This window comes from Jaculus jaculus, chromosome 1 (genome assembly GCF_020740685.1).
Source record: "Jaculus jaculus isolate mJacJac1 chromosome 1, mJacJac1.mat.Y.cur, whole genome shotgun sequence".
Taxonomy (NCBI): domain Eukaryota; kingdom Metazoa; phylum Chordata; class Mammalia; order Rodentia; family Dipodidae; genus Jaculus; species Jaculus jaculus.
This window is the reverse complement of record NC_059102.1, coordinates 141032804-141059645: the sequence shown is the minus strand read 5'-3', so window position 1 is coordinate 141059645 and position 26842 is coordinate 141032804. Positions and strand designations below refer to the sequence as shown.

The 26842-nt window shown below is 48.9% G+C and overlaps 1 protein-coding gene across 8 annotated transcripts in view; it reads right to left on the bottom strand.

Annotated features, from left to right (window-relative positions):
• Whrn (whirlin) overlaps window positions 1-25849 on the bottom strand; it is a 90419-nt gene extending 64570 nt beyond the window's left edge. For all 8 annotated transcript variants that reach the window (XM_004662732.2, XM_045141510.1, XM_004662733.2 and 5 more), the window contains exons 1-2: window positions 25232-25849; window positions 2043-2261 (exon numbers count right to left, since the gene is read on the bottom strand). In XM_004662732.2, the coding sequence (XP_004662789.2) occupies window positions 2043-2261; window positions 25232-25849 (837 nt within the window). The remainder of the gene's footprint in view (window positions 1-2042; window positions 2262-25231) is intronic.
• Window positions 25850-26842: the final 993 nt, after the last annotated feature.

The following is a 26842-nucleotide window of genomic DNA, read 5'->3' as shown; positions in this document are numbered from 1 at the left end:
AGCTTACTATCGTAACTTTTCACCACTGCCATGTTCACCAAATGGCATGTGTCAGAAAGTTAATCTCCACACACATGCATGTATGATGTTTAAAAGTAAGTAATTAGGATTAGATTAAGTCACCTGAGTGGGTCTTCTGTGACTCCACAGCATTAATGGCTTTATAAGATGGTTAGAGAGACCCCAGCAGGCACCGTCTGCCGCAGCTGGCTCTGTTGCATTGCGCAGTGGTCCAGCCAAACAAACCGCCGGTGTTTGTAAGTTATGCAGCCAGTGGCCCTTTTGTTCCCACAGCAGAAAACAAACCAAGACACATGTCTTGTCTTGCTCTCTTCTGTTGCTTTCTGGAATACTGCTTCTCTGCACCTTTCTCTACCATCCCTCCACCCTCCATCTACCTCCTGCTCTCTGCCTCTCCACCCCTCTTCCTCTCTAGACACCTTCTGGGCCTACTTTCTGCATCTCCCTCAATCCCATGACACTGTTGTGTATATCCTAGGTACACAACAAGCAGTGGTGACTGGCTAAGGGACCCAGAAGCCTTAGTGTTTAGGTTCAGATTCTTCTTCAGCAAAATGGGATGGTGAGCTGTATCCCACAGGTGGCCTTGAGGACTCAGGAAGGTGCCCTACACAGAGCTCAGCTACCAGAGTTCAGGATCAGCTGAAATTCCAGCATAGGGCTTAGATCTTGCCAGGACAGAGGTCTCCAAAAAACAAGGAAGCTGACCTCTACCCAAAGCTGTAAGGCTGGCTTTGACCATGGTCCAGACCACAAGCTACAACTCAAGGCTACTTAATACGGGCTTTGTTTGTGGGGAGGCATGAGGGCTCCCAGCCTGCCGCATGTGTGCATGTGAGCTTGACACTGCAGCTGCCACAACCTCCCCAGAAGCCACTGCGATCTCCCCGTGTCCTTCGTATGGATGTTTGAGCAAAGAACACAAACTGCATTAAGTGTTATGGACTTATTGACAGGAAAAGGAGAGCTGAGAGTCTCTGGGGGAAGGCGACTGACCCTGTGCCCCAAGCTGTATAACCTCCTGACTTTGGGGATTCACTGGCAGGAGCTATTCTTGTTCCCAGGAGCACCCTCAGGCACAATGAAAACAGCACCCAGAGAAGTTAAGACTCAAGGGGTCCATTTCAATCTTTTATTTTCCTTCATCTTTAGTTACTTTTTCTTTCTGGCAACAACCCACTTCCAGTAGGAGAGCTCAGTAGGGGACATTTATTGATGCCTGAACTCCTCCTTCATATTACAGCACCCCAGGGCACCCGGGGCAACTACTCCTCCCCACTCAGCTAGAGTCCTGGCCAATCAAGGTGCCCAGGCATAAGGTGCTCCCTCCCTGGACTTGGAAGCTTGAGGAGAAGGACACGGGGGCATCATGGATGCTATTCTGCAGCTGCACCCTGAGTTCTGTAGCTCCGTTTCTGGGACTGCTCACACTTCTCCAGCACATCTTTGAGTCACAGAAGTGAGCCTGCACCAGGTTCTGTTACTTAAAACCCACCACCACCACCGCCCAAGGTTCTCCCTGGAAGTACAGTGAGGCTACATGTGACCTGTGCCTGCATCCGGGCTCCTTGAAGTTCAAGCATCTCTAATGTAAGACGTGCCCTAGGCTTTCTCTCTTCCTCTGTCCTGAGAACAAATCAGGAATCATCAGAAAGAACAAAACCCTATGGGCTGGTAGATGGAAGGACACTGAATAGCAGAGTAAGTCCTGGGGCGGAGCCACCCTACCAGACCAGGTGGTCCCCTCCATTCTTCTGTGGAGGGAGAAAGACTCTCACTGAGTCACAGTATTTGTGCAACTTTCTTGCGGCAGCTTGGCCTAGAGAGTAACACACCGATCAGAAACAGGTCAACAAGACCAAACCCTTAGGAGGGACTTGAGGGAAAGGACAGAGTGGGGCTCAAGAGCCAGACCTGTCCTTTCAGCTCTTAGGAGCTCCTGGGTATGCAAGGAGCTTGGTAACTCCAGGGCTCCCACAGCCCCATCAGCCCTTGTCCTCTGTGACCCAACCAGAGCTCACCTTTTTCTCATCTCCACCCTGTAGAAGGTGGAGGGCACTCCTTCGGTCACTCTCATGCTGTCTCAAGATGCTCCCATGGGGCTGGGACAGGCCTGATGGCGGGGAGGTGCTGCGGCCCTGTGGGTCCACCCAAGTGTAGATGTGGTTGGTGACATATCCTCCAGGAATACGCCCTGTTGAGTACACAGACAACACCAGCTTCTTGGAGCCCTTCAAAGCCTGGAGAGAGGGGGAACACAGTGTTAAGAGGATATGGGGACACATCTACCCTGCCATTACAGGAACCATACTTCCTCCCAAGACCACACACGTGGAGGAGTATAACCCAGCTCCTAAATCCCTATTTTCCCCAGTCAGTCCTGTTGGCCTATGAAAATAGAGATGTGTGTCCCACCCTTGCTTAAAGTGGTCCAAATACAAGGCACGCGGCCTCTCAGGGTATCTACACAGCACAGTGTGGACTGAGCAGGCCTATGGCTGCCACTCCCTAAGCCCTGTGCACAGGACTGGCCCTCGGTTGGTACCCGGGACCTTACATTAGGTGTGTTCCTGATGCAGGGGGATAACTGTGTTTAGAATGCTTGGGCAGAGTGTGGTTATGCCCAACCCCTGCTCTCCTGGGGTCGGGAATGTGGGTGTCACAGAGGGTGTATTTGACTGCCCCCAATAAACAGTACTGTCTAATGCTCTTTCCCAGCAGACAGCATCACACACTACCACCGTCTGATGCTGGAAGAAGCAAGCATGCCCAATGTGACTCCCTGAGAGAGGGCCCTGGAAAACTTGGGCTTTGCAAGTGTCTCGCCTGGAACTGATTCTCTTTTGCAACCACTCATAATAAATATTAGCCATGAGTGCAACGGCCATCAGCAAGAGCCACCCACCCCCCTTCCCTCTGTGCGTGACAACACACACAGATGTCCACAGATCAAAAGTGTTTTGGGGATGGAGAGATGGCTTAGTAGATAAGGCACTTGCCTGATAAACCAAAGGACCCAGGTTCAATTCCTCAGGATCCACATAAGCCAGATGCACAAGGTGGCGCATGCATCTGGAGTTAGTTTGCAGTGGCTGGAGGCTGTGACATATTCATGCTCTATCAGATAAAATAACTTTAAAAAAAATTTTAGCTGGGTGTCGTGGTGACATCTTTTTTTTCTTTTTGGTTTTTATTTTTCAAGCTAGGGTCTCACTCTAGCCTAGGCTGACCTGGAATTCACTATGGAGTCTCAGGGTGGCCTCGAACTCACAGCAATCCTCCTACCTCTGCCTCCTGAGTGCTGGGATTAAAGATGTGCACCACGCCAGGTGTGGTGGTGCACACCTTTAATCCCAGCATTCAGGAGGCAGAGGTCTGAGGATTGCTGTGGGTTCAAGGCCAACCTGGAACTACAGAGTGAGTTTCAGATCAGCCTGGGCTACAGTAAGACCTTACCTCATAAAAGACAAAAAGCACTTTCTAAAAACTTCATCTGTACTGAACATGTACAGTTTTCCTTGTCATTATTTCCTAAATCATATAGCAAGAGGCTATTTACATAACATTTACATAGTACTGAGCATAAAGTCATCTAGGGATGATTTAAAGTCTATAAAAAAGATGTGAGTAGGTTATATCCAAATGCTACACCATTTTATAAAAGGGATCTGAGGGGTTGGGAAGATGGCTTAGTGAGCAAACTTGCCTTGCTAGTATGAAGAGTTCAAATTCCATATTCATTATGCAAATGCTGGGTGTGGTGGTTCAAGCTTGTCATCCTGGACTGGGGAAGTAAAGACAGGATCCCTAGGGTTCACCAGCCAGCCAGTTTAGCCTAATTGGTGAGCTCCAGGTCATAAAAAGCCTTCTCCAGAAAAGGTGGACAGCATACCTAAGGATGATACCCAAAGTTGTTCTCTGGCCACTACACATATAATAGACACACACGTGCACACAGGAACGTATGTACACACTTACCCCATATATACACATGTAAAAAAGTAGACTTGATTTCAGTGGGTTTTGTTGCTAAATCATCACAGATACTGAGGGTCAAGTGTGCATGCTGAATCTGTCAGTCTTTCTAGCTAATCACTGAACCTAGAGTGGTCTTGGAACTCCAATAAAATATAAGACAGAGGAGTCAAAACAGAAAAACATCAATGGTATCAATAGCTTAACATTTATAAAGGGTCTGTGGTGGTTTAAATCAGATGTTACCCATAAACTCGCTGTTTCGAATTTTTGGTTCCCAGTTTGGGCAATTTGGGAAGTGGGACCTCATTAGAGGAGGTGTGTTGCTGGGAATGAGTCCTGAAGTGTCATAACCCAACTTTCCCTTTGCCAAAGCTCAGCTCACTCTCTTGCTATTTGCCATCTGCTGTGACTGAGGTGATGTGGAGCCTCTGCTCATGCCATGCTTTCCCCTGCCATTAGGAAGCTTCCTTTGAGACTATAAGCCACATGAACCACTTCCTCCCATCAGGTGCTTATGGTAGGGTGCATTGCAATAGGGTCAGTGTGCATCAAACGATGGTTTCTGCACATACTGAAGTTGTATGTGGCCATGAAAATCTTATGACAAAGGTCTGTGATTCCATGGATCTCTCTCCGTGTGGGTTTCCAGGTGGCTGGTATTTTACTCGTCCTGTTTCCCAGTATTTTTTTCCCCAAATGTTCCATGATAAAGACACATTGGTTTAAATACTAGAAAAAGAGTAATATGCCTAAAATGGGGACAAAAATCTGTCTGGTTCACCCCAATCTGCTGCTTGGGCCTCTCCAAATCCCCAACACTCAAGGGACAAAGGGGACACAGGGCTGAGATGAGCAGAGAGAGATTTGCAGTGCTCTTGAGCATTCCCTAGGGCTCCTTGGGCCAAACACTGAGGAAAATCAAACCTCCTGAAGCTGCAGATATAAAGGAGGGGCCTGAGACCAAGCCTGCTTCTGCCCCAGCAAAATGGCATGTGTGGTCCAGGGCTCAGGTGGCAGCAGCAAAAGCCACAGGTTGTTGCCTCCTCAGTGTCCTCACACCTTCCTGACCCCACTTTTCTCCTCCACAAGGGCAGAGCTCCCTGCTCCAGTGCTGTTCCAACAGGCCAGTTTCTATCTGTGTTCCACCAAAGGCACAAAGTAAGACTAAGCTCCACCACTCACTCTGCATGAATCAACCAAGAACCTACTGTGTGCTGGGCCGAGAGGAAGCAAAAAGAAGAGCCTGATGGGAGACAAAGCATCTCCTGGCACACAGTAGGCCCCTGCAACATTTACGGTGAGATGAGGCATTACTAGGTATACAACAAATGCTCACAACACCTGAGTCATGTAACAGGCACTGTGTGACATATAGTACGTCCTTGTGCCACTTGTGCCTGGTGAGGCAAATTACCTCCAGATGTAAAGTAGGTTCCCATGACATTGTAGCCTGGTGAGAGAGGAGGCACCACCAACCACACAACAGATCTTTATGACACTTGCACCTGGTGAGGTAAGGTATTGTTCCTGGTACACATATGTCCCATGACTCTTGCAGACTGGTGAAAGACAAAACTTGGGCTTATTATAAAGCCGATCCCGAGAAACAACTAACCATTTGATCCAACTGGGTGAGAAAGTGAACAGTACCCCCCCAAAGAATCCCAAGTCCCTCGGGTACCCTAGTGCTGGAGGTGGCAACAGGGGAAGGCAGTGTGAGAGCACAGAGACTGCCCCTGCAGGCAGAAATGGGTCAAATCCCACTCATCTGCTGAGAGCGATATGGGTCAAGTGAAACTGAGGGCATAAGATCCAGGTCCTCTGGATCAGTGGGCACTTGCTCAGCAGATGGCAGAGCCTCCCCCTGGGAGTGTCCATGGACAACTGCTGGAGAAAAGCATCGTCCAAGGAGTGAGAAAGAAAGTGAGGGAAGAATAGAAAGTGCCGAGGCGAGCATCATTTGTATTCTTTCTTGATGGTAACGGCAGGCTCCTCTAGGTCAGTTCTATAAATAGGCAAGCAGCAACCTTGAGAGGGAGAGGAGGTGAATGCCTTTGATGAAAACACCATGGAGACCCAGCATTGTGGAGGCCCAGTCAGGGGATCACCACGTTCCTCACACTGCCCTCCCCAGGTACTTTACAAAGATGACATTGAAAACTTGAGAGAGGGGAAGGGACAGATGGGGCACAGATATGAGACACAGCCCAAAACACAGGAGTCAGCCTTGGGCAAGTTCCTGCCCTTCTAAGCCTCTGTTTCCTCATTACAGGGCTGTGGGGCCAGAAAATCTAATGGCTTTTGAAACTCAGACCATTCTGGAACTCTTGATGTTGACTTGTGGATGAATCTGGCTTTCAGCGGAGGGCAAGAATGTCACCAGCCTCTGAGGCTTGTTACATTTTTCTGGCAAAACTGAAGGAAACAAGATTCCTGAGCCAGCCCCTGCAATAGCTGGGCAGCTCTTGGAGTGCAGCGTTGGATACACAAATGCAAGGCAGCCTCTTGCTGCCCTCTTCAGTGGGGTAGAAGTGTGTGTGTACCTGGTGCAAACGGGGAAGGGGAGGCTCTCCTGAGGTCGCTTTCTACCTTTGTGCCACCTTGTCTCCTTGTTTTACGAGCTGGCTCATCTCACTCTGAAGGAGAGCTGGGGATAAGCACTCTCCCAGTCTTCCACACTGGCTCATGACTGCTACCTTGACTCCATCTGGGGATGGTGAGAGCCTGCTCACAATTAAGTGTGACAGGTGAATCACTCTATCTCCATCAGCAGAGTGTGCCCTTGGGCATAGAGACAAACTGCAAAGACTTCATGCAAGTGAGACAGAGAGCCAGTGGTACTGGCCTGCAGCTCTGCTGGTTTGCTGGGACCCCAAGGCTGCTTCCTGCCCTTGCTGGGCCTCAGTCATACCATCTGGGAGTAAGCAGGTTGGGCACTATGATGGCTTCAGTCCCACACAAGTGGAACATTTAGCTCTCTCTGACTCAGAACTGCATAACGTTCATGGTCATGACAGCAGAGAGGTCACAGTACTGGGGACATGCAGGGATAGATGCCAGGCAGGCCTGTGGGCTGGGCCTGGGAAATTCCATTCTGAGAGAGAGCGCTGGAGACCAGTAGCTGGTGTTCCTACCAGATCACTGACCCAAACCCTCGAACTTGTCTATACCTGGGACTCTCTACCAGCTAGCTGCACCAACAGGGGTTCAAAGCCCACTGCCAGGGCAGGTGGGGGTATGCAATCACAGGTATAACAAGAGGCACCCTCCAACTCAAGATTATCAAAGATGCCTGAGGGCCTGGGAGTCACCCCTCTAACAGGACTGTGTCCTTGCACTCACAGACAACCATCTATGAGTGGCTAAAAGCATGCAATGCCTCACAAAAGCAACCCACCATGTTCTCCCTGTGCGTGTGGCTGACCTCTGCCAACCACACACCTTCCCCACTAAGGCCACCCTGGGACCAGCTTGTCTGCTCCAGTCTATCAGCTGTGCTGCGGCACACAAGGCACCACACTTCTCCACCCATCTCTGCTTCGCAAACTCTAGATGGTCCCTCCGCTCCATCAGCAGGTTGAACAGAACACAGAGCTGTGAAATCCAGGGGAGCCCCCTGCCAGTGAGGGAGGTCACCAGAGTGCTAGGTTACTGTCGTCATGGCTAAACTCTACCCAAGGGCTTGCCTGCATTCTGCCAGCTCGGATCACAGAGCAGTCCCAAGCTGACCCAGCAGATGGCGTGGCATGGACACTATCCATCACCAGGGCGACCATCCTGATCATGGAAATGAAAAGTATGCACACAGGTCTTCATATGTGATAGCTTGTCATAGGATTAATGTTCTCAAGAGGCAAACTGTCACCCGTGGCTACTTGGAAGCCAACGTTGAAGCCCCTAAATCACAGATCAGAATGATGTGATCACCTGCCCAGCAGAGGACCAAGGAGCAACCCGCAAGGCTGCAGGACTAAACTGGGATGTGTTAACACAGCAGATGGGCTGTGCTCAAATGCAGGCACAAAACAAGCATGAAGCAAGTCACCAGGGTACAACATGATCAGGTTACTGCACATGTGTGACAGAAGTGCTCCCAAGGTTGCAAATAATGATATGGACTGGAGAGTCACTCAGCTGATTTCAGGATAGAGATCTCAGAGCACAGGCTCTTCTCAAGAACAGAATTCCCACTTCAGGAAATGGAACTGCTCCAAGACCCAGGTTAGTTATCTGGAGAGGAGGAAAAAGAAGCCTGCCAGGCTGGAGGGATGGCTTAGCAGTTAAGACACTTGCCTGCAAAGCCAAAGGTGCCAGGTTCAATTTCCCAGGAACCACATAAGCCAGATGCACATGATGGGGCATGCCTCTGGAGTTCATTTGCAGCAGCTAAAGGCCCTGGCACACTCATTTTCTCCCCACCCTCAAATAAATAAAATAAAATAATTTTTTTTTTAAAAAAAAGAAGTCTGCCCACTCCCCCAAACATCACCTTGACTAGCTGGGGCTCTGGGTTCATACGTACCAGAAAAGAATCCCAGCTCTGTTGATGACTTACTGTGTTACTAAGCAAGCTACCTCCCTGTGCCTATTTCGACATTTAAGAGAAGTGTAGGCCGGGTGGGTGGTGCACGCCTTTAATCCCAGCACTTGGAAGGCAGAGGTAGGAGGATCACTGTGCTTTGAGGCCACCCTGAGACTCCATAGTGAATTCCAAGTCAGCATGAGCTAGAGTGAGAGCCTACCTTAAAAAAAAGTATGCCTCCTCTTCTCTTTTATTAGTGTTTTAGGGTTTATTTTTCCAAGCTAGGGTCTCACTCTAGCCCAGGCTGACCCACAACTCACTGCGTAGCCTCAGGTGGCCTTGAACTCATAGCAATCCTGCTGCCTCTGCCTCCTAAGTGCTGGGGTTAAAGGTGTGCACCACCACACCAGGCTTAAGTCAGGGTCTCACATAGCCCACGCTGGCCTGGAGCTTACTATGTAGATGATGATGACCTTCAACTCTTAATCCTCCTGCTTTTACCTCCCACGTGTTGGGATTACACACATATGCCACCACAGCTGTCTCCATCTTTTTTTTTTAAGGCAGAGCTTCCTTGCATGGCCGAATGACATTAAATTTATCACTTCTGCACTGGTGTGCCAGGTATCAGCCTATCCCTGAACATTTAGGCTGTTTCTCATCTCTTGCCAGCAGAGCCACCTGTGAAGCATCCTCTTGGGTACCACCTTGCATCACATGTGCATCTAGTTCTGCGAACTGAAGAGGAAATCCTGAGACAGCAGGCATCTTCATTCATGCACAACAGTGTCTGCGAAGACCGCCTGGGAGCTTGCCTCTCTCCTTGTTGTGATTCCTAAAGCCATCTGCTGGGGGCAGCAACGGCAAAATCGTAATGACATGTTGCTCTTCCCATTGCATGGATGAGACTAAAAATATGTGCTGGTGACATTTCTCATGCAAAGTCACAAACAGGAAAAGAGGCAGGGCTTGAACATGATGCTGGGACTATGCACACCCATGCTCCTCCCCAGAAGAGAGGGGGTTTCAGGCAACACAAGTCAGCCCTATACCTTGTCTCAACACAGACAAGGGAGGGTCTTAAAAGGGGATATGAGACTTACAGGCTGTAATCCAGCAGGAGTCCACAGACTCCTGAGCTCTGAACAGGTGCTGGGGGTGGATGGCCACATGACCTGAGAAAAAGAACCCTCACCATTCAGACCAGCTCTGAGGGAAGCCAGAACTAGCAGTGTGGACTCTGCCACAACAGTCTATTTTAATGTCATGAGAAGGGGAGGGAGGCAATGAGCAGTCCTTACTTTTTTATTTATTTATTTTTTTTGCAGTGTTAATGACCTCTATCTACAGAGGCCCTATCCTCCTCCCTCAGCCGCCACACAGCCCTGCAGAGCAGCCAGACTCCCTCTGGAAGGTAAGCAGCCCTGTCCCCTCCCTGTCGCCTGTGACAACCATGCAAGCTCCCAGCAGTGCACCTCAGGCCAGCGCACGGGCTAGGCCCCTGGCAGCCTCGCCCCTGCTGGCCACCTGAGCTTTCTCACAGTATCAGGTGCTCCCAGCTCTTTTCCACTTCAGGACTCCACACGTGCAGCTCGCTGCCCCTACAAGTTCACCGCTCACACTCTCACTATCTACACTCTTCTCAACAGACCGGAAGGCAGGAAATCCTCTGGCTTGATCCTAGGGGGAAAAATGTAAAATGTGGTCAGGCGTGGTGGCGTGCCGTTAATGCCAGCACTCGGTAGGCAAAGGTAGGAGGACTGCTGAGAGTTTGAGGCCACCCTGAGATCACATAGTGAGCTCCAGGTCAGCATGGACTAGAATAAAACCTTACCTCGAAAATAATAAAAGAAAGAAACAAAAACAACAATGTAGAAGAGGGCAAGTGATTTCACATAGTGACAGGCAGTGAAGATAGACAAGAAAGCCATCAACAAGGGATGCTCCATCTCCCAAAACACCAACAGCTTCTCTAGTAAAACTGAAATAATCAACGTCGGGCTGGGTTCAAACTCATAGTCTTCCCCATCTGCCTCCCAAGCGCCGGGATTGCAGGCATACACTCACCAGCAAATTCTCTTTTTACTTTAGTTCTAGAAAGCTCAAAGTTTAATTTAAAGATGAAACACACATATTCTAACATCATTTCTAATCCCTCTGCCGTGTGTGTGTGTGTGTGTGTGTGTGTGTGTGTGTGTGTGTGTGCATTTTCATACACATTTGGGCACCCAGATGTGTGCAGGTATATATGCATATGTGGAAGCCAGAAGTCAACATTGGGTGTGTTCCTGAATAGCTCTCCACCTGAGCTGTGACGCAGAATTCCTCGCTGAACCCAGAGCTCACCAATTTGTCTAGACAAGCTAGTCAGCAAGCCCCAGGGATCCTTCTGTCTCTGCCTCTCCAGTGCTGAGATTTCAGACGTGTGCCGCCATGCCCAGTTTTTACATGTGTGCTGCTTGTGTAGCAAACGCTGATTGACTGAACCATCCCCAGCCCTCCTCTGCCTTTTTAATAGCATGCTTTTTCAGCTTTAGTCACTCAATCATTCTGACCAAAGCAGGAATATTAATTATAAGCATATGAAAAAATAACTAAATTAAGTAGGTAGAGACTGAAGACATGTTAAATCACACCAGGCCGTGGTAGATGCTCAAACAACTATGGAGTGCAAGAACACAGAGTGAAATCTGAATGCATCCCTAGGACCAGACGTCTCTGTGCATCTGGAAGCAGAGATATTTCCCACAGATGTTTCAGCAATAACTCTGCAGCCTCTCCTACCTCCCTCCCGCTACTCTCTAGAAATGTGGGCCAGCTGCTGAGTTTGGTCTAGGAACACATGTCATTTGTAAACATCTCCTTACACAAAAATCCACACACTGTTATTCCTATATTCTTTTGGAGCAATGACACACTTGGTCTTTGTTGTGTAACAATAGACCAGTTCGGGGTTGGAGAGATGGCTTGGCAGTTAAAGGCACTTGCACGCAAAACCTGATGGCCAGAGTATGATTCCCCAGTACCCACATAAAGCCAGATGTGCAAAGTGGCGCACATATCTGAAATTCGTTTGCAGAGGTAGGAGACCCTGTTGCACCCATTCATTCATTCACTCATTCTCTATGTCTCTCTATGTCCGTATCTTTCTCTCAAACAAATAAATGAAATTTAAAAAGAATAGCCTAGTTCTCAAACAACCATGGCTTCACTGCAGCACCTCTAGCATCTGTGAGCCATCAGGGAGCCATGATATGGCCCGTCTGCTCTAGCTATGGGTGTCCATGTGGCCTGCTGAGCTGCTGCAACCCTGGGGAAATCCCCCACAAGCAGGGAGTCTGTGGGGACACTCTAGAACCCCTTCCTGACACAGTGTCACATAGGCAACCAGAAGCAGCAGGACCTATGTCTGAAGGAAGCAGGGGATCCCACACTGGCGGTGTGCGACAGGACTCAGCAGACAAGTAGACAGTGAGTTGCTTAACACGACTGAAATTTGGCTCTCAAGTTTCACAACGATGGGTTTAAACAAAATCAACAGCTAATTCCTTCCTCCTTCTTTTCTTTAAGCCTCTGACCTTCCCTAAGGTATCTGTGAGGAGGAGAAAACCTTCACTCTAGTCCTGGGAACACTGGAATCCTGGAGGAGGAGACAAGAGACCTGACATTTAAAAGCCCCTGTTCTCTCAGATGGTCACTGGCCCTAAATGACCAGAGTGGGTCACAGCTGTGCTGCATGGACAAAAGAAAACAAGCATCAGGAGCTGGAGAGCTGGCTCATGGGTACAGAGCCTGCTGCATGAGTCCAGGGACAGGAATTCAGATCGCACTGCGTGAGAGCCGCATGTGGACTATGTGCACCTCTAATCCGGCAGCACCGGGAAGGCAGAGACAGGAGGATCCCCAGGACTTGCTGGTAGTCTAGTCAGATCCATGAGATCCAGGTTCAGTGAGGGAACCTGTCTCAAAGAATAAGATACATCCAACATTGATCTCTGGTCTTCATATGCCTGCACACACACGCTGCACAAACACGCATGCCTACACACAAACAGGCATGCATACACACTCTTGCACACCACTCACATACATGTGCAAAGAAGAGCTAAAGTAGCAAAGATTCTAAAAACAAGGAAGGGACCCTGACCTTGGGAATAATGTTGCAAAATAAATAAACTGAAAGTTAGTGACACGAGTGGCCTCCCCTGTGCAAAACAATCCCCAAGATGAGGACAGAGCAGATTCCAGAAAGATATTGATTCCTTTTTAATTCAATTCTTCAATTACCCAACAAGGCTGGCTTTTAGTACCTTATAACTTAAGTAAGTTGCTTTCCAAATGTTTTTTTTTTTAATTTTATCTTTTTAGTTCTTTTTTTCCTTTAAGGACGGACTAAAAAGATTCTAGAGTCATAAATATAATCTCTCCAGATGAGTCTCGATGGGTTTTGCAATGAATGGAGTGTTTTATGGTCTAGATCGATGTCCAAGCATACAGATCCATCAGGCACATCTGTTTCTATCAGTGTCATTTTCTCGCCAGAGCAGGTACCCCGAGGGTGTTTGGTCTCCTTATATCCCTGTCTCTCATTGCTTTCTGACCTTTCTCAGTTGAAAAGGTGACAGGCTTCCAATTTAATTCAACCTCAGCCTGAAGAATCTGAATTCAAAGTGGATGGATCCACCATCTTTTAAAAAGCAACCCAGAAGCCACCAGAAAGACACTGATAGATCTGCTGACACTGAAATGTAACACTTGTGAATAAACGGACTTCTACCAGAATAAAGTGACTTCTACCAGAACTTACACACCACAAACGGTAAATCTATACACATATACACAACACATAAAAATGCAGAAGAGTTCACCACTGCTACTTAAATTATGCATATTCAGAGGGCAAAATGTTTTGTCTAACAGTTTGGGAATGGAAAAGAAATGTAAGATCCAGTGTGGGCATGGCTAGAGAGAAATGAGGAATCTCACATGCTGCTAATGTGGGTAGGAGGGACAATAAAAAAACAATTTCCTTCCCAAGAGCAGTTTGGCAATAGTTATCAAAAGCCTTAAAATTATGCCTCTCCCAGGAACCAACACCACCTCCAGAAAGACAGCCCGAGGAATTATTAGCAACATGCTTAAAGATTAATGTGTAAGGATGTGGAGTGCAGCAGTATGGATAACACTGAAAAAACAAACTGTCCGATGAGAAGAAATTAGTTAGATAAATCATGCATCACTTTGCTACGATATGTTATGTGGTCATTAAGAATCACGTTATAGAAACATTTATCAAGGTAGGAAACTGTCCTGAGACATGCTGGGTGAGTGAAGCAGGCTAGGTAACTATGTTGCTATGGGCAAGAATGTAGAGTGTCCCCAAGGCGATCCTGTACAGGGGCTGGAAAGACAGGAGTCAAACCATCAACAGGGATTACTTCCAGGCACAAACCACAAAGTTATCCCCACAGAACCACAGTCAAGGAGGCAGCATGCCCCTACAGAAGCCATTCTCTTGCTAACACCATGCTGGGCCCTCACCTGGCCTCTGTTAGAAGTAGCTCAGGGCAGTGACATGCACTTCGGAAGGAAGCAGACCTAGGTTCAACTCTCAGCCCCACTTCTCTTCTACACGTCTGTAGCTGGTCACTTCCTCTAATCAATCCCAACGTCTTCTCCATCAGGAACATGAGGAATAGTAGTGTGGTGCACACATGAAACCCCAGGAGAGTTCTCAATGGTTCACTGCGGATTCTCAGTGTCAAAGGTATGGATTAGTGTGCTGTGAATTATAAGCATCTCTTGTGTTATCTATTCTGAACCTTCTCGGATGGGAGGATCATCATTCGGCAAGAAGACAGATCTCATCACAGCCATGTGAGTCCAGCGTGCACTCCTCAAACATTCTGATTAACAGATGAGCCCAGTGCTTTAGTACAAGACTTGCATGGCCGTCAGCACCTGGTTTTCAGAAGTAAGGACACCTGACCAGAAGTAATTTGCCTGCATTTGACACTCATTCATATCAGTCTTATTACAGAGGATTTTAAGACTCGAGGTCAAGAAAGCATGCTTCAGACACATGACAATATAGCAGAACCCAGCTTTGAACTTGGAGCTGGGCCAATCCCCATGGGATACAGGGCAATTAAACCTAGCTTTCTAGCCTTGAATTTTGCTCAATCTGCACAGGAAGGGAGGGCAATGGTGGGACAGACAGGGGGGTGAAGGGGATGCACTGAGCCTGTCCTGACAGTGACTGTGGGTGTCAACAGATGGGGAGACTTAAACCTGTGTCAGAGCAAGCCATGTTACCTGTGTGCTCATGTGCAGATTCCATTTAGGAACTAACTGGAAAACAGTCTGCAGGTAAAAGCGGATGAAATCATGGTCTGCCTGAAGGTCAAGTTGAAGAGCCTGGCCCCCTGCCCTGTGGACTCCCAGTTCAGGATCAGGGTTCTATGGCAGACAGACTGGATTGGAATGGAAGATGGGACAAATAGACTGCAAGGAGGTTGCTGAGGCTGGTCAAGGCCATAGAAAGGAGGGAAAGTATTTCATCTGAGATGTCTTAGACCTAAGTAGGTTCTCGATGGACCCACCACACTAAGACTGGACCCATTCCCTGGAGACTGGAGAGAAAGGACAGGCTCAGGCTATTAACAGATGAAGGGCATGGGCATGAATAACAGGAGTAGTGGGGACCACCAGGGACAATAGGGCTAAGGCTAAGAAATGGTAGAACTAGAAACTGGGGAAGAGAGGAAAAACAATCACTATGTGTTGTTCTACAAAGTGACTTAAAATCTCAGAATTGGAAGGGGTCCTGGAGGAAGAAGGCTTGAGAATTGGGAATTCTGGAAACAGTTTAGGGTTCTTGGAAAAGGGAGGTAGGCAAAACACAAGACTAGGAGTGAAAAGGGTAGACTGGGTCCAGACATACCACAGGAGGCCATCCCTCACTCAGGACAGGAGGATGAAGCCAAGGCCCCTCCTACCTCTCATACCTATGTGTGAAGTGAATCTCCAAAAGCTAGACCTTTCTTTCCTTAGCCAGAAACCTCTCTCGAAGAAGCCCAGCACATCATTTCAGATGTGGTGCCAGTCATGACACACTTTTCCTTCTCTAAGTGCACAAGCCCGTGTCATCACATCACTGCGCTCACCTGTATTAATTGTTTTAATGGGCTCTGGAAATAGCAGCAGAGGCCTCTCCTCTCCTTCCTCATCAGGACCCCTGGGGAGGCCATCAAGGAAGAATGCTAAGGACAACAAGGTGGCACTCTGGGATACTAGACCATATATCAACCTCCCCTATTATTTAAAGCCTTGCTTCAATCAGAAGGGAGGTGGGGGCACCAGTTCCATCATCCACTGGGTTTTATTGATGCTATAAAGCAAAAATGCAGATACCAAAACCCAGACAGGAGTGATTACATTTTTAAAGAAACTGTCAACCTGGAATGTTGACTGCACTTAGGGGCTGATGGGATGACTCTGCAATTCAAACAGCTACAACCAATCACACCAGCTCCAAGTCCTGAAATTTTCTTCCAGTGACACTTAAAAACAACAACAAAACTAAGCAGGCAAGTCAGAGGGTTTTCAAAGCCAAGTGGATGCAGTGGGCACCGTTTTTCATTTTAATGCTTGCAGTGGGACCTCCTCGGCCATATTTTTCAAACTTTTGATATGCAATGATGACGATGACTTACTCATGAGGACAATGAGTCAGGTTTAGTGGTGATGTCTGAGTTACGCAGAAGTAGTGTCAAGGTCACCAGCAACAGTCAGGTGAGGCCAGGTCTACCTCCAAAAGCCCATGTGAAGACTCACAACCTCAGACTGATATTCCTGAGACTTCTCATGTGTCAGTTGGTTTTGTGTAGCTAAATCTTGCTTTTAAAAAAATGCAGCTAGGGGGCTGGGGAGATGGTTCAGAGGGTAAAGGACTTACTATGCAAACATGAAGACCTCACCCAGTAAAAATTGCAGGGTATGGTGACATGCACCCATAATTCCAGCACTGGGGAGGCAGAAACAAGGAACAAGGAATTCTGGGGCTCATTGGCTAGTTTGCCTATCCCAACAGGTAAGCTTCAGGTTCAGGGAGAAAGCCTGTCTGAAACAATAAGGTAGAGAGTGACTGAGAAAGACACTCACACACCCACCCAAACCCATGTGCACACATGAATGCATACTGCACACACATACAAGAAACATGCTTGGGTCTGGGCAGAGTGGGCCCAGCTCTCTGGACAACACTGTATGTGGATAAATGTTGGGGGCTGAAATCCCAAAGCAAGCAAGCAGAGCTTTCCAAACCTTCCTGTGGCTTCCACTTCTTGCCTGGGGAGCTTGGTAACTCTCGTACTAGCTAACGTTTATGAATCACCATGTCTGCCCAGCCCCTGGGAATTCACAAGCACCCTTTTCTTCTTCATTCTTTTTTGCCTTAAAAAATTATTCACTCATTTATTAGAGATGCAGATACAGAGAGAGAGAGAGAGAGAGAGAGAGAGAGAGAGAGAGAGAGAGAGCGCGAGCGGTAACAGGTGCATGATGGTCTCTAGCCATCAAACAAATTCCAGATGCATTCACCACGTTGTACATCTGCTTACACGATACTGGGGAATAAAACCTAGGTCCTCAGACTTGGCAGGCAAGTGCCTCAACTACTAAGCCATCTCTCCAGCCTCCTCCTCCCCACCCCCCCCACTTTTCTTTCTTTTTTTGCTTTTTGACACAGGGGTTGACCACATAGCTCATGCTGGTCCAGAGCTCACAGTGAAGGCTGGCTTCACATGCACAATCCTCCTCTCAGTCTCCTGAATGCTGGGACTACAGGCATCAGCTGCCACACCTGTCCACAAACACCCTTTCTGATGTCCCTTTTCTATGTCCCTCTTAGAACCCAGGAAAGGACATCTCAGGACCTTGTGTGGAAGGCAGATGGATTTGCTTTGCATTCCAAGCTAAGAGGATGCTGATATTAGCAAATTCAGGTAGGGAGGAAAAATAACTGTGAAGCTGGCTGCCAGCTGAAGCAAAGCCACAGCCAATTTAGCAGAAAGAACACAAAATCTCAGAGGAGGAAGGAGGCAAAGGTGCTGGGACTGGAAAAGAGAAAAAAATAAATCCACTTCTGCATTCTAGAAGAACATGAAACCGCGTTTAAAGAGAGGTGCGATTATTGGGAACTTGGCCTTCGATGCAGCACTGGAGCTTCTTTAAACCTGAACCGCTTTTAAGAAAACAACATGCCAGATGTATCTCACCCCAAGCTGCTCCGCTGATTGCTTGGGAATGCACATACGCTTCTATTTTGGAACCAGACACAATCAGACTGCTGAAATAACCCACTTCCGGGAATGTGGATTTGAAATTAAGAGCAAAGTGACAAATGGACTTGCCAAAAGGATCTCACAGGGTGGAGCTGGGCCACAGAAGGTGGGAAAAGCTATCCCCTACCCAGACATAGACCACAGTTCTAAAAGCCTTCTACTAAAATGGGAGTGGAGGGTTTGTGATATTTTCACATCTGGTCAGTTACTGGATACCCACAGCCACTCTGGAAGGAAGCAGGTGGAAGGGTGGCTACATCCATTTCACAGCTCTAAGACTTAGGTTCAGAAATGTCATGTGAATGGCCAAAGCCACTATATTAGTTACTTTTCCTATTGCTGTGACAAAATAACTAACCAAAGCAATTTAAGGAAGGAAGGAAGGGTTTATTCTGGCTCACAGTTCAAGGGTACAGTCCATCATGGTGGCAAGAGTTTTAGTAGGCTGGTGACAGACTGCCTCCTTAGTGTGAGACAACAGCCATGGAATACAGTTAGGGTGGGTCTTTCCCTGTTAATTAATTAACCCAGTCTAGAAACTCTCTCAGACATGCCCAGAGATTTGTCTCCTAGACGATTCTAGAACCCATCAAGTTGACATGCCAGGTTAATCATCACAGCCACAAGGTAAGCTTCATAGTAAAACACATACACACACTCACTCACACACACACTCTCTCTCTCTCCAGCCCGTGGCTTTCCTATCCAGCATCCACATGGACTTTTCTCACACTCAGGTCCGGGGAACCTGAACCAACCAGCACTGATTAGGTCATTCTATGGGTCTGTCCAGCAAATGTTGATTTATTTACTTAAGTACCTGCAGTGAGCCACAGGAGGCATGCTGAGGCTGTGGGAATGAGCAGGGCATGAAGCTCACAGGTAATGGAGGAGATGGAGGATACAAAAGCATCCTTCTTGTGGTACCAGATGCACTAAGGTGAATCAAAGGAGATAAGGTGGGACAGAGGTGCTGCTCTGGGGAGGGTGGCAGACTGTGTTTCAAAAAATGAGGTAGAGCAGCTGGGCATGGTGGTACATGCCTTTAATCCTAGCACTTGAGAGGCAGAGGTAGGAGGCTGAGACCACCCTAAGATTACATAGTGAATTCCAGGTCAGCCTGGGCTAGCGCTCAACACTACTTTGCAAAAAAAAAAAAAAAAAAAATTAAGGTGGAGAGCGACTGAGGAAGACACACCCAATGATGACTTCTGACTACCATATGAACATGAATCTTTGTGCATGTTCACCTGCACCCACACACATACACACAAACAAAAAGAGGAAGAGGGCCTGGAGGGATGGCTTGGCAGTCAAGTTGCTTCCCTCCAAAGTCTAAGGACCCAGGTTCTATTCCCCAGTACCCACATAAGCCAGATGTACAAGGTGGCACATAAGTCTGGAGCTTGTCTGCAGTGGCTGGATGCCCTGGCGTGCCATTGTCTCTCTCTCTCTCAAATAAATAATATAAGAATGGAAGAGGAAGCAGAGGAGGAGGATGAAGAGAAAGAAAAAGCAACCTACAAGTTCTGACCCCAAGGGCTACTTCATGCAGTTACCAGCAGGAACACAGGGAGGAGAATGGAGGGAATACCTCTCTGCGTCTGTTGGGCTGTAAAACTAAATGCTGCAACCCCTAACTTTTCAAAAGCACCCCCACCCGTGGCACAATCAGACATCTGTGTGGGCTTAAACATAGTATCACACTCTTGCCTGGGGGTTTAAACAAAAAGGAAAAAAGCAAAGGCATCAGTTTGGAGATTCATATTTCAGCCTCCAGCTACCTCCAGCCATGTAATGTCATTTCTTCTAATCCGATTCTCTGGTCCTGGTCCTGGCTGGGGACTAGTCTGGTGTCCCCAAGCAGGGGGGACCAAAGGCAAGTTTCTCCAGAGTAAGAAAGCCTTTCTAGAAAGCCCATTGGAGCTTAATCCCCCCAACACCTGCTTCTGCTGGAAGCCCTTCACAGGACAGAGGGAGATTAAGATGCCAATGAGCACAAGTGTGCCGCAAGCGGACAGGCACATGCACGTGTGGGGGCTGCTCATGCTTGACGGGTGCACCCGGCTGTGTGGCTGGAGAGAGGCAGAGGTGAGAGACAACAGCACACGCGATACTCATTGGTAGGGGTGAAAGGACCACGTTTCCCTTCAGCTCCATCCAAATGACAAATTGTAAGGCAAATCACAAGCAGCGCTGGGTCTGTTGGCAAAGCAAGCACTGAGGTGTGTGTGCCTCTATCTCTTTCCTGTCCAGCTTCAAGTCAGGAGGCAAGAACTCTACAAGAAGAATATGAATGCTATAAACAAAGGAGTCACCCTGCGAATGATTCTTTAACAGCAAACAGGCAGCTGGAAGAGGATTTTGCCCCAAAGAGGTGCCATTGTCTAGAACCCTGTTATTTGAACCAAATAAATATGGAAGTTTAAGTAAAGATGTGGACCCTTGGGTACTGCATGATCCCTGGATATGCGGCAACAAAAGACTTTATGAATAGTGAACTTGCGCTGCTGGTCATTCGAATAGAACCCATGGGACCCCAGAATGAAGGCAAGGCCTGAGGGAAGGCTGCACAGATCCCAAGGGAAGCCCCTACACACCCATGGTCCCCAACTGAGGCACAGCAATGAGGCCAGTGCAAGCAACTATGTTTCAGATACAAACCTGGACGTGATGCTAATACATAATGGCTTCAGCTAACCATGTACAATGATAAAATGACAAATGTGTCATTTCCAACCTGCTGAACCAAATATAATGACTTATATTAATTTGGACAGATTCTTCCCGAGTTATTATGCAAAGAAAGGAAGGAAGTGATTTAACTTTAATTAACTGGAAGGGTTCGTAAATAGTTCTTAACTTCTGGAACGTTTCAAATTCAAATCCAGTGCTTGGATTTACCTGTGGGAATGCTGAGACTGTAATGAAGCTGTTTAATTTTTATCACGATGAAACACACACATCCCACAGCACCTCAAAGTCCCTAGAGCCAGGGCTGTAATAACAGGGGATTCAGAGAGTAAGCGGGAGGTGAATTTGACTTCAAGTGCTCCCAGGGTGGTACTGGTTGTGTGTAAATCCTATTGGCAATCCTCATCTGCCCTGGAATCGTTGTTCTTGGGTCCAGAGAAGGCAGCCCGGCTCCCATCAGTACAGTGTGTAACCCATCAATTTCCTGATTTAGTGCAAAACCACCCAGGAGTGCCAAGCTTCACTCCTCCCAATACTAAGCCAACTCTCTGCCTTAGTTAAAAGCAATTCCAAAAGAACAAGAAAACATCATATTAGACATTATACAAGCCTTCTAGGTAGGACAAACCAATCAAATCAGACTCCCCTGAGCTGGAAGGGATAGTAGACAGCCCTGATCCCATCCACCCGGGAAAAGACAGGATCAGTGACTTGTCTAAGGTCACAGAGCAAGTGATTGTTAATGTAGCATCTTTGGTCAAGTAAGTATATTTGGCTGGAAACCTTTGAATAATAATGCTATTATTACTGGTTTGAGTCTGGCCTGATCAAGAAGACTTTTCAAAAATCAGTGCTCGATGCTTAGTGGTTAAGGCGCTTACCTGCAAAGCCAAAGAACCCAGGTTCAATTCCCCAGGACCCACATAAGCCAGATGAACAAGGTGGTGAATGCATCTGGAGTTTGTTTGCAATGGCTGAAGGCTCTAGTGGACTGATTCTCACTTTCTTTCTGCCTCTTTCTCTCTCTCTCTCAAATGAATAAAATATACTTTTTAAAAAATCAAGCATTTCAGCTGGGCATGGTGATATATGCCTTTAATCCCAGCACTCAAGAGGCAGAGGCAGGAGCATCACTGTGAATCTGAGGCCACCCTGAGACTACATAGTGATTTCCAGGTCAGCCTGGGCTGGTGTCCTACCTTAAAAAATCAAAAACACGGGTGTGGTGGTGTTTAATCCCACCACTTGGGGTGGCAGAGGTAGGAGGATCTACAAGAGTCCCAGGCCACTCTGGGACTACACAGTGAATTCCAGGATGGGCTGAGCTACAGTGAGACCCTACCTCGAAAAAACCAAAACAACAACAACAACAACAAAAAAAATCAAAAAGTGGGGGGGAGGAAGAGTATTACCATGGGATATTTTTTATAATCATGGAAAATGTTAATAAAAATTGAGAAAAAAATAAAAAATTAAAAAACAAAAAAACTTGCAAAAAAAGACCAATCCCATCAAAAGCAACCAAATTTTGTTGTAATAACACCATTGGGTATATTCTTTTCTACTTTTGAAATTATTCATTGTTTTATCCTGTCTTCCAGGCACAGAATGGCTGTGATATTCATGGCCTCACAGTGGCTGACACTACCTGCATAGAAGATAGGAGAGACTAGCTGGCGAGAAGGGACTCAGTGGAGGAGGCATTCAGGACAGGAAAGAGGGAAGGGGGGGGAGGGGACTATGATCACGGCATACTGCCTGCATGTACAGAGGTCATCAATGAAAGTTTTCAATATTTAAAAAAATCAAAAAGAATAAAATAAAAATTTGAGGGCTGGAGAAATGGCTTAGCAGTTAAATCTCTTGCCCTCAAATCCAAAGAACCCAGGTTTAATTTCTCAGAACCCACATAAGCCAAATGCACAAGGCGGCATATGCATGTGGAGTTCCTTCGAAGCAGCTGGAGGGCCTGACATGCCCATGCCCATTCCCTCTCTCCCTCCCTCTCTCCCCCTCTCTCTCAAATAAATATTTTTTTTTAAACTTTAAATTTTGTTTTAAAAAATCAAAAATTTCAACCTTATTGCTTACAGTAAATGGCTTGTCTTTTCTGGACCTGTCACTGCTTATCTGATATGTTAGTTTCAAGAGAGGAATGGGCCCATTGACTGATAAAAATCTTCAGCAAGCTGATTTGGGTATCATTAGCCGCAGATCTGTTAGGAAAAAAAGTGGAGCCAACCCTGTCTTCTTGATCCCCTCTTTGAAAAGCTGCGTTCCTCTGATCGATAAACCTTTAAGAATTTTGACCCTTACATTTTATTTTAATTGGTTTTTCTTTATGTCATACACATATACATATAATTCATCTCTCTGCTGGGGAAGGTCAGAGGCTCACTTCCCTTCTTTTTCCATCACAGAAGGAAAATAAAGATTTTTAAGATTGGAAAGACATTGTTTACTAAATGTTATGGGGTTTCCTGGGACAAAAAAGGGGGGAACACAAGCAGAAAAAACAGTGAATTTGAATAAAATTGGCAGCACCGGTGATAGTAATATATACTGACCATTAAACCCCTCTTGGGGACACATCAACACCTAGCTGACCAAGGAGTTCCAAGTACAGAGCTCCCAGGGGATGGAAGCTTGTGGAGTAGAGCATTGGAGACCCTTCTGACTCTCAGTAAAGACACATCACCCTCTGCATTTTTTGTAAATGTGTCAACAATCTTTTAGGTGTCTTAACTGTCGCTAGAGCCGCCCATACATTTTGCAACCTTGCCATGTCCTTCTCCTCAGTATTTAAACCCATCACTGCAAATTCTGTCCCTTTCTCCCTCTGGAGTTCCTGGGACACACAACAACATTCATTCTGCCTGTTACTTCTGAAGGGTCTCAAGATCCCAAGTCTGGCACTGCCCAGAAGAGAGGCACCCCGGCCAAGAGCGCATTGTGCCTCAGTTCACCTTGGAGGAAAGGTGATGCCCGGGGTGGCTCGGCTCCCTCAGGCTCCAGGATCACAGGAGCCACACTTCAAGGACAGCCCTGCTCCTAACCATTGTTCCTTCTCCAGCTTGCTCCCTAATCTATGTGGAGAGCTGAGGGGTCACATAAGCCACTAAAGCAAGCGAGGGAACTGAAGCCGGGTGCTGCCCTGGGCCACAACTGGACACATTCATGCTGGAGCTGAAGGGCACAGCTGGATCTGGGGTGCAAACTCATGTTGCTTATGTTCAGGATGACGGTCCACCTCTCCAAAGTCTCTCACCTCGCGATGATTAAGTGACCTAGCCTCTGTAAATTGCCACTAAAATTGAATCTGTGGTTATAAATGACATTTCAGATCAAGTATCTTTAAATCATAAGTTTACCATCTGGGAACTGTGGGCCTCTGAGGGCCAAGGCTAATGGACTATTTCTTTACAAATACATGGAATGCAAGATGAAGGGGAGAAAATGATGTGGAAGGGGTAATGCAAAGGAGGGAAACTCACAAAGAGCTTTGCCCAGTCATCTCTGGAACAATCTAAATATGTCACTTTCTCCCAGAAACTGCAGAGTTTCCAAAATCTTTAAGGGCCTCTCCAAAGGGCTGGAATGGGTGGGAAAGCAACGAGGGAGGTCAAGGTCAAATTCAGATGGAGGTGGTGGGATGCACAGCCTGGCAGTCAGCTCTGGACACAAACCATTAAACTGCACACACGGAAGTAGCCCTGAACCTTCCTGCCTCGGAGCCTCTCAGCAGGCAGTGTGTCCTGTCCAAACACTGTGGTGAAGAGGAGCAGGAGGCAGAAGATTGGAGGGTAAGGGGCCAGCGTCACAGGCCAACCCAAACCCTGGGAAAGCATTTTCTCTGCTATTCTTCCTTTCCCCCAAATTCTTCACTTCTGCACAAAAGGGCAGGGTTAGGGGCTAAGTAAGTGCACTGAAGCGACCTTGAGTCCACTGTGGACCAAACACTATCCATCTCATACTCCAACTGGCTTTCACTGGCCCTGAGCCATGAGATTGACAAGCAGGCACACTCTTTTCAATGGCAGGATCTAATCGCTACAAACTGGCTGTCATGAGGTTATTTTTCTCAATTAATAGATTAAAAGAAGCACAAATATTCTCAAAGGGCTGGGGGTTCATTTTGGACATCCAAGCAGTCGCCTCGCTTTCAACAAAGTTAGGGGCCACTTCTCTGCTTTGGTTTTTTCCAGGATACAGCAGCTGGCTCACAAACAGCAGGGCAGTTCTGGCTCTGTGGTCACTCAGGCCACTTGAGAGATGAACAGAACTTTCTCTCAGAGGTAAAAAACCTACAGGGGTGCAAAGAATAACAGCGCAGAAGCAGAGGAGGCCATCTGCTGATTGCTAACACAATGTGAACCAGAGGCTTTCTTCTAATCTCCCAAGAACCAACAGTGCTTTTTACACTTGGTAACCATACATTTGTTTTTTTGACACGATCTCCTGCCTTCTGGCTCCATCAACGCAAAGCGTCACCATCTCCCCGGTGTCTGGCGGCTAACTCTTTCTGATTGAAAGTCAAGAAAATGATGGAGCCCAGAAAGGTCTAGTGATTTGCCGAAGGGACACACAGCATACAGCTACTGAAGGAGCTGCCCCACTCTGATGGCCCGTTGTCCCTTGTTGCTGGTTTCCACAAACCCCCGGCCCTACCTACCTTAACGGCCTCAGCGTGGGTCACACGGGCCAGAGATTTATCATTGACACGGAGAATCTGGTCCCCGACCCGCAGCCCTTCCTTCTCCGCCAGGGAGCCGGGCTCCACGAGCGACACGTAGATGCCCACGCCGTGTTCCGAGCCCCCGCGGATGCTGAAGCCCAGGCCCTCGTGGGCCTTGGCGCGCCGCAGGCTCACCAGCCGCACCTCCCCCGGCCCCGCGCCGTCGGGGCCGCTCCAGACCGGCGGCCGGTAGGGGGTGTTGGCGGGCAGGTAGAGGCCCTCGGCGGTGTACTGATCGAAGAGCAGCTGGTCGGAGCGCGGGATGACCAGACGCAGCATGGGCAGCAGGCGCCGCTTGACCGGGCTGTCCAGCAGGACGCGCAGGGTGCGCACCAGGTCGAAGACGTTGCGGCGCGCGTGGTACGCGTTCAGGCAGTGCGTGAACTGCTCGCGCTCGGGCTCGCTCAGCAGCGCCGTGAGCGCCTGGTGCAGCTGCCGCACGTTGGCCGACAGCAGCCGCAGCCCCGCGCCCCCGCCGCCGCCCGCCGCGGCCGCCGAGCCCAGCGAGCCGGTGGAGGACGAGCTCACCGACAGGCCGTCCAGCGGCGCGTTCATCTCCACGCCGAGCCGCGGCCGGGGCCGGGGGCCGCGCGGTGGGCGGAGGCGGCTGCACCTGCGGGCACCGGCGCACCCACCCGACTCCAGGGGGCGCCGAGGTCACGGCTGGAGTCCCGCTTCGGGGAGACGCGGAGACGCGGCCACGGCGGCTGGAGTCCGGCTGTGCGGGAGCGCAGAGACGACGGCTGCAGGGTGGGTCGCAGAAACGGGGCTCGATCCCGGGGCAGTGGGGGTGGAGGGGAGGGAGGGTGGCAGAGACCGAGGCCGGAGTCGCAGGGACGCGAGGACTGCGAGGGTCGCCAAACTGGAACCCAGAGGACGAAGAGACGGCGGCTGGGATCCTGGGGGACAAAGAGTTGGCGGCTGGAGCCTGGAGGTCGCGGAGACAGCAGCTACATTCCGGAGGGCGCGGACGAGCACGGGTGGCTGGCTGGCTGGCGCGGGGACGCAGCACCGCTGACCGCCCCGTCGTCACACCGGGTCCGGGGTTCCCCCAGCCGAGATGCCCGATCTTCTAAGGCTGGGGGACCCCAAAGTCAGAAGTTCGGGCGCAGGTCGCTCTACTCCCACAGCTCCGGGAGTCGCAGCCGCCGGCGGAGCCACGCGGGCGTCCAGCGCGGGGTGCGGGGCATGTCGCGGGCAGCCCGGGGTTGCAGCAGCCCGGGGGCCCCCGCGCCCCTGCGCCGCCAGGGCGCCGCCGCCGCCGCGAGCCCGGACTTTACGAACTGTTGAGCAGCGCCGGGCAGAGTCTTCCAGCGAGTTCCGACGCCGTCGCCGTCGCCAGCCGGGGCTTGGCCCCGCCCCCTCGCCCCTCCCCCTCGCCGCCCTCCCCCTCCTCCTCCTCCCTCGGGCTCTTCAGGAAATGACGTGCCGCCTGGCGCGCCTGCCGGTTGCTTGGAGACGGGGTGAAACAGTCCAGGCCCAGGGAAGAAAAGGGGTGGAAGGGGGGGGGTAGTGGCAGGAGGAGCCCCTGCGGTCCTGCGAGCCACC